The sequence below is a fragment of the Nyctereutes procyonoides genome, unplaced genomic scaffold, assembly GCF_905146905.1.
Source record: "Nyctereutes procyonoides isolate TBG_1078 unplaced genomic scaffold, NYPRO_anot_genome, whole genome shotgun sequence".
Classification (NCBI taxonomy): domain Eukaryota; kingdom Metazoa; phylum Chordata; class Mammalia; order Carnivora; family Canidae; genus Nyctereutes; species Nyctereutes procyonoides.
Window position 1 is genome coordinate 50,022,877 of NW_026575043.1, and position 12,298 is coordinate 50,035,174.

The 12,298-nt window shown below is 48.1% G+C and overlaps 1 protein-coding gene across 1 annotated transcript in view; it reads left to right on the plus strand.

The window, feature by feature from the left end:
- Positions 1–12,298, plus strand: part of KSR2 (kinase suppressor of ras 2) — a 399,224-nt gene that overhangs the window by 312,217 nt on the left and 74,709 nt on the right. Inside the window, exons 8-9 of the mRNA XM_055323016.1 lie at positions 7,732–7,797; positions 10,606–10,732. Of these exons, the coding sequence (XP_055178991.1) occupies positions 7,732–7,797; positions 10,606–10,732 (193 nt within the window). The remainder of the gene's footprint in view (positions 1–7,731; positions 7,798–10,605; positions 10,733–12,298) is intronic.

The following is a 12,298-nucleotide window of genomic DNA, read 5'->3' on the forward strand; positions in this document are numbered from 1 at the left end:
TTCAATGAAACAAGTCCCATTGGAAAGGGGGCAATGATTTGGTTTAATGATTTTGCAAGAAGCCTTGAGGAGTACTTAATGCAGTGACTTGGGAAAAAGAAAGCAGAGGCAGGAAGTCAGATAATGAATGAGGGATGCCTTTTAATTGTAGACATTTACTGCGGTGGGGGGGGGGGTGCTTTCCAAAATGCTAATCTAGCCTTCGCCTCCTTGTTTAAAATCCTCCCTTGCTTCTCCCTTGCTCTCAGGGTAAATCCAGGCTCACGATGATACACCGCACTGTCTCTTGCTCAGCTGTCCCTTTGCCCATCTCACTACCTCTCTCCTCCCACCCAGAGCTCTACAGCTTCATTGAACTGTTGACCCCTGTGGCAGGCCACATGCCTACCAGTCAATACAGCTTTGAAATGCTTTTTTTGCTCCTGCCCAGCTCTCTCTTGCACACATTAGCTAGCTCCTGTTTATCTTTCGGGCTCATCTCAGTCACCACTTCTTGCAGGAAGCCCTCCTGGACTTCCCACAGGTCTGAAGTGCCACACCCTGCCCTTCACCATCGCTCTGTATAATATAACCACGTTGTGTTGGCCTCCAAATCCTGCCTGTCTCTCTGACTGGACTTTAAACTAGATGAGGGTAGAGCTGTGTCCGTGTTGTTCACTCTTTGTACCTCCAGGGCTAACATGGTACTTGGCACACAGAAAGTGCTTAGTAAATATAGTAAATATTTGTTGGTGGAATAGATCTCCAAAGGAACCTCCACAGGGAAAGTGGTTCTTGCCAACCCAAGGCCCCAGTAACCTAGTAGGGGATCCTTTCTAGGGGGCAACTCTGAATCAGTGAGATGAGTGGAGAGATGTTCATGCTTGAAATAGAAAGAGATAGGTTCACATACCTGGAAGGTGGACTCCATGCTAGACGTTTGCAAGGGAGATGATTAAAGAAAGAATTCCTGCCCTGTTATTACACACACCCAGGACCTCACACAGCACCTGGCACAGAGGAGGAAGGCAATCCTGTTTTGGGGTGTGTAAATGAATGAGTGACCCTCACTCTGCCCTTTTCTGTCTATATGATTGGGCCACTTACCAAGCCTCAGTCTTCTTGACTTTGAAATGCGTGTGATGGTATCCACCCTTCATGGCATTGCTGTTCAGAACAAACAGGTTATATAAGAGCACCTGGCCCAAAGATGATGTTTCTTTAACATTTCCTCCATCAGATGTTGGGAACCAGGGTTTCAAAACACACCATGTACACCCGGAGTGGAAAGGCTATGCCCTGCTCAGATGGGTTGCAAAGCAAGCTGGTGTGGATAAGAGAAAGGCGGGCTTAGAGAGTTGGGCTGCTTGGAGCCAGCTTCTTGTAAATTGATCACAGTAGCTCAATGAACCACTTGAAATGGGCAGGACTGTGTTCACCAGCAAAAATCATGTCCACCTCTCTTCGGGGAAGACTAGTGTTCTGATCCTTGTGCCATACCAGGCTCTGGGCTCACATCTGCCCCATGGGGCTGCTGGGGGTCATGACAGATCCATTAGGGAGACAGCAGAGCTGCTTAGGAAGGTGCCATGTGTCCCCCCACAGTTCCTGGGCAAGGTCCATGAAAGTTTGCTGTGCTTCTGGCCCAACACCTGTCCTGCTCTCACGCTGGGGGTCGTGAGAAGGGAATGCAGACAGGAACACTCCTGCATTTCACAAACTTCAAGAGATACCATTTGTAAGAAATAGGAATCATTTCAAGAAGCCTTTAGATAGAGACTATTTGCTCCCATACACCAGTGGTGTGGGATGGCTTTCCCTTCTGCCCTTCCTTCCTTTTCTGTCCCTCCTTGTCCGTAGTGTTTATTCAGCATTTTTATACACCAGCCACCAGGCCAGGCACTGAAGGGGGGTGGGCATAGGAACAGGATTTACAAAAATGAAGAAGACCCAGATCATGCCCTCAAGATGAATTCATTTATTTAATTTTCAGATGGAGAGGATGTCTCATTTAGCTAGCAGCTCCTTTGGGGAACGAGATAGTCCATGTAAGCAACTTTTCTCAATAACTGAAGCTTATCCTCTTAGCTTTGAAAGTTAAAAAAAAAATTAACCCCCTTTGATGAAAAGTTTTTAAATATGTCCTTTCCAAGGTTCCAGGCTACATGAGGTTTGTGTGCATTCTCTGTGTCCGTTCAAGTGGGTTTTAGCCCTGCCTGCACAAATGTTGACCTGTTTGCTGTCTGAATGGACCCTACTTGGGCATTTTCTTGTTAGATCCTCATCACAGTTTTGGAGATGAGGAACATGTTGCTTAGAGAGGCAGATGGATGTCCCCTTGGTGTGGGAAGAAGAGAACTGGGATTCAGGCTTAGGTTAGCTTGACTCAGAAGCCCAAGCTTCTCACCATTTCTAGAACCACAACCACCTTGCCCTGGTGCCTGGCATTGTTCAGAGCCACCACGTTAATTCACGGTGCTCCTCTTGGCCACATTTGATGGGGAGCTTTGTCCTGGGCAGTCATCTGTGTCCTCTCCAACCCCTCTCTTTCCTCTGCATGGAACGGAGAATCTGGAAAACCAGATTCATTGAGGACCAAGTGCTGAGGACACACGAGGGACAAGGAGCAGAGGGCTTGGTCTTGGTGTGAGAGCTTGGGACAGGCCACATTGGATTTTGAACCTCTTTTAACCATCATGGTGTCCTGATTGGACTCCCTTATTTCTAAAGACCTCAAAACAAGGATTTGAGGGTGAATGGTTTGTTTGAGAGGTGTTCCAGGCCACACCAGCAGGGGAGCAGGGAAGCAAGGCAGGGAATAGAGAACAGCCAGTACTGAGTACCTCGTAGGGGAGGTAAGGGCTCTAGGCTGCTGGGGTCCAATCCCATGTCTACACACCTCTGAGTTGTCCCACCCAAGGGAGAGGGGACTGGGATTGTCCCCAACCAGCTCCCACCCATGGGTGTTTCAAAGCTCTAGGCATTGTAGTCAGCCCACATTTCAGCAAGAGGAAGGATCTCAGGGGCTGAGAGGAAAGCTATTGCACAAACTTGGAACAGTAACAACCTACCCTGATAAACTTGCTACTTCAAGTAATTGTCCTCAGCACCCTGCTCATGTCATATCATTAGGGTTCTCTGCAACTGCAGATACTACATTTCTCTATAACTATAGATACTATGATTGTCCACATTCTATAGATAAAGAAACTGTAGCTCGGAGCAGATCAGCAACTTCCCCAAATTGTCACAGCCAGGAAGGGGTAGTGTCAGGCTTTGAACCCAGATTCCTTCTCCGTACTCTCCTGACCCCATTTTCCTTTTGGGAGGAGAGGTGCTGGATTCCAGCAAATCTGGGCTTCTAGATATCTCTCATTTGGGAAGTAGAAGGTGTCCTCCTCATGTAGCACTTCTGGAGTGCTGGCATGTGCTTGCTGAGAACCCACATTCCCAGCACAGACCGAATCAGAACCTTGGAAGGTGAGCCTGGGGGATCTGATGGGGAAGCAGGTGGTCGATCTTTGCAGTGTGTGGTGCGAGCTTTCTTTTCTATGGGCGGTGAAAGAAAAAGTCTAATTTGAGTGGAATCCTGTGTGTTTCCTGCTGGAAAAACAATTCTTCGTAAGTGGGGCATGGTGTGTCTGCATCGTACGAAAGCCTCCTCTCCATCCCTCTTCCCCTCCCCTCCAGGGTCTGTGTAATTTCAGCCCTGGGCTAACCCTGCCAACTCAATTAGCCGATCCTGGACACGCGGCGCTAGTTCTTGACGGATGAGCCTCTGTGCAAAGGGTTAAGTGTCTTAGTGTAAAAGCCAGTTCTCTGGGCTTTTCTCCGTGAACAGTGGCTGTGCCCCTGTCCCCAGTGCTGATGCCCCTGTCCCCAGCCCTTTGAAGTGCTGGCTGGAAGGACAAGCGTTCCATCTCCCACCCTTTGGCCAGAGATGAAGGAAGGCTTTTCCGTAAGTGCAAAATACAAGCAACAAGGGACACTAGAGAGGAAAATGCCAGGGGGAGGCAGGAGATGACCGAGGTCATAGGAGAGGCCACACCTGCCCCGACCTGGTTTGGGCATGGTCCAGAGGTTGTGTGAAATTGCCTGTCCCTGCTTGAGAATGCTGCCCACGAGAGTGAACAGGCTTCCTCACATCTGCACGTCACCATTCCAGCTGGGCTTGTTTGGGAAGACTCGTAGGCGGGAGAGGCAGAAAGGAAACATTTCTTTCTGGAAGCTTCCAGGGTGGAATCAAGCCATTTCAAACAAGAATGAGTGCAGAAACTTCTTGGTTCCTTCTCAGTTTGACATCAGCAGATTCCCCAACTCAGGGCTTCCCAAACATCAGTCTGACCTGACACAGTTGTCACAAGCCTCCAGTGGCTTCTTAGGGTGTGCACGATCAAATACAGGCTCCTTGCCAGGGTTGCCGGGGCCCTGTCCATGCCTCCTCCCCTCCCTTGTGTCTTTATTCACCCTTTACCCTCTGACCCCTGAATCCACCAAGCTCGTTCCTGTCCCCAAACTTTTGCACTGGCTGGAAGCCCTTCCCTTCTCACTCTCCTACTCTCCATCCTGTTTCCCTTATTTTTTCCCTCCATCTTCCCACACCTGCAATGATCTGATCTTTGTTTAGGTGTGTTTTATCCCTCCCCATAAAGATAGCGGCTTTGTCTGCCCTGTCCCTTGCCTGTGTGTCCCCAGGACCTGGAGCCCAGTAGGTGCAATTAAGTATTTGCAGAATGAGAGGCTGGTTGTACATTCAGCAGAGCTTCCTGTTAGGGTTTGGATGCAATGCCCTTGACCTCCCTGGGGGCTGGGACCTTCCCTGTAGGTCTGAGAGTCTGGGAGCTTTAGAAATGAAAAAGACAGAGATGCCTGGGTAGCTCAGTCAGTTGAGCGTCTGCCTACACTCAGGTCATGAGCCCAGGGTCCAGAGATCAAGCCCCTACATCAAGCCCCTGCATCAGGCTCCCTCCTCAGTGGGGAGTCTGCTTCTCCCCCTCCCCCACCTTTTGCTGCCCCTGTTCCTGCTCTCCTCTCTCTCTCTCAAATAAAATCTTAGAAAAAAGAAAAAGACAAATCAACAGTAAGGTTGGACTTTTACTATCCTTGTGGAGTCAGGCTGCTGTAGGGGGAAGAGCAAGATGACATCTTCGGCTTATCTCAAAGGAGGCCCTTTTGATTTTGCTGGTTACAGATCCCAGGAAGCTTCCTGTTTATGGAGGTTTTGGAGGCATCTGCATGCTGGTTAGAGCTGGGCTTGGCATCTCTGTCTCTTCCTGGCTATTTGACCTTTGGCAAGTTATCCAAATTTGCTGAGCCTCAGTTTTTCACTCTGTAAAATGGGGATAACGATAGTTGCTGCTTTTTAGGATTGTTACAAGGATGATATAAATTGTGTAAAGCCCGGGGGCATTGCCTGGTATTTCACAAGCACTGAGCAAATGATAGCTCTTCTTCTTCTCTGAGTCACAGCATCTTTGTGACATTCGTGACCGATAGTACCCCTTAATGTTTTTCAACCACCTTAGGCTTTTGAGTGCCAAGCGCTGCCCCCTCTTTCTGACAGTTACAAATTATGTAAACCAACTTGTCCCAATCTAGTTCAATCATTTACACACCACCCTGTCGTGATTTTGTTATATTTGTGTAGCAGTCTCATTTTTATTTATTTACCATTTATGGCTTTTTTAGCTTACATAAATTTATTTAAAGATGAAAATGCATTTTATGACCATGAGTGGAAAATCCATTAATATAAGGCAACCAGGGGAAAAAAAAAGACATCAGGTGGAAAAACAAATTTAAATTTTCTGTTGATACTGTCACCCATCTGAATCTAGGACTGTGGTTAGCATGTGGTAGAGAAATGTAAAGATGTGTTAGCAGCAGAAACCTTCTCCTGGCTGCAAAGTGAAGGGGATTTGGAGACTGCCTAATAATGTTTTTGCCGTATGATTCATGCTAGCACTGTTCCATGCTGCCCGCGTCCCTCCTTGCTGCCCCTCTGCACTCCTGGGGGTCTCACGTCTAATTTTTCCACCATGGAGAGGAATCCAGTGAGTACCCAGTTAGGGCCACAAAAGACTGAAAACAAGAAAAATTGGAGAAACGTGCATAGGCTTTCCAAAACAATCAACTAGACCAATGGTTCTCACACCTCAGCATGTATCAGACTCAGGTGGAGGGCTTATTAAAACAGGTTACTGCATTTCAGCTTCAAGTCTTGGATTCATCACATCTGGGGTGGGGGCCCAGGAGTTGCATTCCTGGAAAGTCCCCAGACCACCGGTGCTGATGTTGCTGGTCCTGGGGCTCCACTTTGAGAACTACTGAGCTAGATGAGTCAAAGTTGAGTCTATGACTGGGTGTTCAGATCATTCTGTTAGAGAGAACTATCAGATTTCTAGAGGGCAAGAAGGTAAGAGCAAATCTCAAGCTCCCACCTCTCTGTAGAGAGTTTTTAAATATGAAACCTCTAAGCAGGCTGCAGGTGCCTTCTGGCAGAGATGCTGGCTGCTGCAAGTTAGGCTGGCACGCACAAAAATTGTAAGGGAATTCAAAGGGATGCAGGCACCGATAGCATCTGCCACAGTGTGTATTCCTCCTACTGACAAAAACTCTAAAGACAAAGCCAGATCACAATTAGTTGGGGTTTTTATTATCCTTTGGAAGCCTGGCAACTCTTTAGGGAAGAGCAAGGTGGCATTGTCTCAAAGGAGGACATTGTGACTCTAAACTCTTCCTACCTCTAAAACGGAATACCTGTCACTAATCTCATCCTAAATGGAAGCCTTGGTTAGCTGGTTCCTGTTGCTTGAGCCTTTCAGAAAAAGGAGAGACCACCATTGGCACCACTCACCCAAGTTTTCTGCCAGGAAAGCTCAGTTAATCTGTGTTTCCATCTGTAAAATGGGAATGATAATAGTATCCATTGTGTAAGGCTATTGTACAGATCCAATAACATAGTATATGTAATACGTTTAGTTCAATGGCTGGCAGATGAGTCTATAAGTAAACAATGGATGATTATTAGGATTGGATGATTAAAAAAAAAGACTGGATGATGATTATGATGATGATAAAGATAAAAAACACAGACTGGGGAGGGCGTGGGTGGCTCAGTTGGTTAAGCACCCAGCTCTTCATTTCAGCACAGGTCATGATTTCAGGGGCGTAAGGTTGAGCCCTGTGTTGGGCTCCAAGCTGGGCCTGGAGCCTGCTTAAGATTCTCTCTCTCTCTCCCTCTGCCCCTCACCCCACCCCCCTGCTCTCAGCTCTCTCTCTCTCTCTAAAACAAAAAAGGAAAAAAAATACAGACTGAAAGGGGAAAATATCTTTCAAAGCATAAAACCTAAGTGGACACTGCTGGTGAAAGAGTTGCTATACATCTTGGACCACTTGGGTCTGACCTGTGAGAATGGAATGACAATAGACTTTCTCCAGAGTTAATTTCCTAGGTGCCAAGGAGGTGTTTTAGCTACCCCATTTCATCTCCACAGCTTCCAGAGCTTTCTGAACCACCAGGGCATCCCATCCATCCATCCATCCATCCATCCACCCACCCACCCACCCATCCCTCCACCCACCTGTCCATTCTTCCATCCCTCTATCCATCCACCCACCTATCCATCTATCCACCCACTCATTCCTCCACTCATCCATCCACCCACCCACCCATCCATCCACTCATCCATCCATCCATCCATCCATCCATCCATCCATCCATCCTTACTTCCTTCTCTGTCTTTCCCGCAGGTTAAAGTGCCACAACAAATGCACCAAAGAAGCCCCTCCCTGTCATCTCCTGATCATCCACCGAGGAGGTAAGTATTTAACACTTGCTGCCCTAGGGGTAAGTAGGGTGGAGCAGGGGCTCCTGCAGACCCTCTGATATAGCTGTCCCATCCAGGCCATTTCTGGGTACCTCTTAATCCCCTGATACTTGCCTAATTGTTTTCCCTTTGACACTCTTCTTCCTGCATCTGTCTCCTTCCTCCATCTCCTGACCCCATTCTCCCTATTCCTTGCCCCTCTGCTGGTCTCACTGATACTTTAGCCCCCAGACTCGTCTCCCCCTTCCTAAGTCTTTTTCTTTCATTCTTGTCTACTCTCCTAATTTCCACTCTCCTCTCTTTCCCCCAATCTCATTGCTGTTACTTCACATTTAAAAAGAGTCTGGCTGAGTGTTCCCCATGATGGGCTCATCAGACTCAATCACCGGGCCTTGCAGAGGTGGGCGTGGGGAGGAGTTGGGCTTGGGTCTGTGGGTTTGGGCCATCTGTGTTCTGTCCCTGGGGGCTCTGGGAGTGTCAGGGCCAAACTGTCCAAGCAGGGAACCAACAGCTACCCTTGGGAGACTCAAGGACTCAATGGGAAGCCTTTCCTCATGAAACCTGGCAGTTCAGCTTTCAAAATAGTTCCCCTGACTCTTGTCTCATAGGGTGTTTATCTCTGACCTTATTGTCTACATTGCAATTCATTTACCACAGGACTCTCAAGGCCTGTGCTCTTTAATACAGTAGCTGCTAGCCACATCTATTTAAACTTAGCTTGATTTAAATGAAATTAAAGCAAAAATTCAATTACTCTGTCACATCAGCCACATTTCAAGGGCACAGTAGCCACAGGTGGCTACCATATTGGGTAGTGCAGATAACAAACACTTTCCTCATGGCAGAAAGTTCTATTGGGTATCACTGGTCCTGACCTTTGCTATTCAAAGTGCAGTCTGTGGATTGGCAACATGGGAATCCCCTGGGAGCACTTTAGAAATGCACAGTTTCTGGCCCAATCTCAGACCTACTGAAGCAGAATCTGCATATTTTTAACTGCCTCTGCGAATGGTTCCCTTGCCCCTTAAAGTTAAGAAGCAAAGCTCTAGAGTAGAAGTTGCAAACTCGGATGCCTACCAGGGCTAAGCAAGGATCCAAAATGAGAGAAGGGGGCCAGATGGGGCCATGGAAAGTGGAGAGGGAACCCAGGCACTGTCTAGAGAGGACAGTCACTCCAGCAACGATGGAAGCCATCTGCACCTGCTCTGCATTTTTCTCATGGTTCAAAGGAAAGTCCAGATAGTTGTATTAAGATGCTAACAACTTATTAAAAGTTTTAAAATTTTTGCTGGCCAATTCCCCGTCACCCCATCTGTAGGTTGGATGGAGCCATGGAGTCGATGTTGCAATATGCAACCTGCTGATCTGAGACAGAGTCCCTCCTCATCCCTGCTGTGTCCCTCGCAGCTCCCCTGGCCTAGGCTCTGAGGAATCTGCCCTGTTTTAGAATGAACCCAAGGGAAATGTAAAGCCTTTTTGACAATTGGTGCCAAAAGTCCTAGGATATGTTCCGAAGCCGATGGGCCATTGGTTTTCAATGATCTTTGCATTGCTTATCTCCACAAGGAGAGGAAATTGCAAATAAGGAAAAGTCATCGGCCCTCTTGCCCCTTTCCACCCACATCCTTAATTAAGAACCATCTGTTCCTTGCACAACTTTATACAGTCAACGAGGCCATTTTAAAACCTGAATTCTCACAACTCTTGAACCCTTGAGTCAGGTTCATTGGGGAAATTCCTCTCCATAGTGGACTCTGCTGGAGCCCAACTCCCATGTGGAGACCAGAACCAGCCTGCTGCAAGGTGACCCACTCTCAGAGGCTGACATCTAAAGAGGGGCTCCCTCTGCTTGTCCACCCACCTTCCTGGACATGTCCCCTTCACCCAAAGGCAGCAGGTGCCTGTACAGGCGAAAGCAATGGCTCTTTCCAGAAGTCCACCAGCTTCTTGCTTCCCCTTCGCCCTCCACCCTTGTTGATAGGAAGTTTAAAATATAGTTGGTTTCCATGGAGATGGTAACTCAGGCTAAACAGAGAAATCCCTGGGTCAGTGCAAAGCTTTAACTTTTCCACTAACACCCCAGTCCCACTCTCCCCCGCAAAAAAAACAGCTAATGAGTAACACTGCCAGGCATGGAATTTGAATTTGAGCTTCTCAATGTACCCCTCCCTGTTGTCCTGATAAGATAATAACAGAGGAGTAACAGGAAGAGGAGCTTGGATGATGTGTTTGGATCAGGAAGCATTTATTTAGCATTAGCTATGAGCCCAGCTTTTTGTGTGGCTTCAGGGATGGCACTGAGAGGAGGTCTGGAAATACTAAGCCTTCCCTTCAGGAGCCCAGTGGTTGAACAGCCTGAAAAATCCCACAAGCAGTGATGGAAGATCCCAACACAAGAGTTCGATGGGGGCTGGGGAAAGGTGGTCATTCTGAACTTGTCCATTGACTGCAGACCTTAAGGAATCAAGAGGAACCTCTTGTATTTCAAGGGAGAGTCAAGTCTGATTTGAATGCCAGTGTGAAACAATTATGGTATTGAAAACAGCCGGATAGCTTCAGTGTTATGAAAATTTCTAATTGACCAGTCATTTGTTGAGAATATAAAAATTTTAGAATGCACGGAGAACACTGGATCTTACTACCATGACACAAGGGCTATCATTTTTAGAGAATTCCCTTTCTGTCCTGGGACGGGGTGGGGAGACCGTCGGGGTAGGGTCCCAGCTCTGTTCTCCTGGCATAACCGTATAAAATCAAAGTAGTACTTAAACTCCCAAATTGCTGTTTTTACCCCTACGGATCCAGCAAGGTTAGTCCGAACAGAGTCCGTCCCATGTGACATCAACAACCCTCTACGAAAGCCACCCCGGTATTCGGACCTGCACATCAGTCAGACGCTCCCCAAAACCAACAAAATCAGCAAGGTGAGGCTGGGGTCCTGCTGGGTTGGGGCATGCTGGGGCTGAGGCTGCCCACTGCCTGGGAGGGGCAGGAAGACGGGGTGGGGGAGCTTGCATGGCTGGCTCTGGGATCCTTTGCCTCCCAGTCCACTTGGGGTGTCCTAGTTCTGTGTTGTTTGTGTCAAGCTAAGCTTGGGGGACATCCAGACATCACAGGAAGAGTCAGTGTGCCAGAAATCTGTCTAATTTAGAGAGAGGGCACATAAAAGTGAGAATGAATGAGTCTTTCATGGAGGGACAGTGGGGATATAGCAGGAGAGCCTGAGTAGATTCCTTAGTGGACCAGATCTGCCCTCTTTGCTCTGTGAGATGTTTTGCCATCTGCCATGATGAACTTCGCAGATGGTTCTGGGCTGACACATCTTTTGAATCGGACCACCGAGGGATGGGGCATCTATTTCTGAGCTCCTGCTGGAGGCTCAGTGATGGATACGGGCTGGAGGGGGCCCAAAGCTCTGAGCCTCAGCCAGTTTGGTTGGCTTGTGGCTGGTCCTCACATGGTGGTCAGCAGTGAGCTTCTCTGTGCATCTTTCTCTCCACCATGGCGTGGAAATTTCCGGGGTGATTTCCACATCCTGTGTTTGGTCTATTGGTCAGACAACACCAGAACTATCCCGGGGAGACTTGCAGCCTACTGTGACAGTAGGAGGCAAAGGCTGCACATGCCAACAGGTGATTTCTCAAAGTCTCTAGTGCTTTCATGTATTGTGTCGAAGGTGGGTAAAGTGTAGATCAACTCAAGCATGTGGGAAGTCACCACCTGTGTTCAGGACCCAGGTGAGCATCACAATGGCTGAGTGACCTCTCCCTGGCAAGGTTCAATCTTGCTTCTCTGCATAAGGCTGGAGAGAGCATTGCCCCCTCCCCAACCCACCCTCCACGTAGTAGCCAGAGTGATTCCTAATGAACATTATTTGAATCCCGTCCCCCTCTGCTTAAAAACCATCCAGTGGCTTTCTACTGCATTTGGAAAACAGATCAAGCTCCTTACTGCAGCCTGCAAGGCCCTGCGTAATCTGGGCCCTCCCCCCATCCCTGATCACTCTTTGCATGCCTCCCCACCAAAGCACATATGTTCTTTCTCTCATGCACTATCACCCACCGTTTTTACTACTGGCTCTCAGCCATTCACCATCTGGCTCCTTGTGGCATCATCTCAGCAGTAGAGAGCTTGGCCTCTGCAGTCAGGCAAACCTTGACATCAACCTTGGCTTTTCCTACTTATTAGCAGTGAGACTCTGGGCAAGCCATTCATCTTTCTTGGCTTCAGTTTTCCTGTATGTGAAATGGGTATGTTCTGGTTATCCACCACTGCACGACAAAGTACCTCAAACTTTTGGTGTACCACAGCCTTTTCATTATGCTCATGGAGTCTGTGGGTCAGGAATTAGGTCAGGGTATAGTGGGTCTGGTTGAGCTCTGCTCCATGATGTTCAGGGAACATCAACAGGGAAAACTCACACCGCTGGGGGCTAGATTCTTCTAGAACAGAGATTGGCAAACTGTGGCTTATAGGCCTGACCAGCTCAG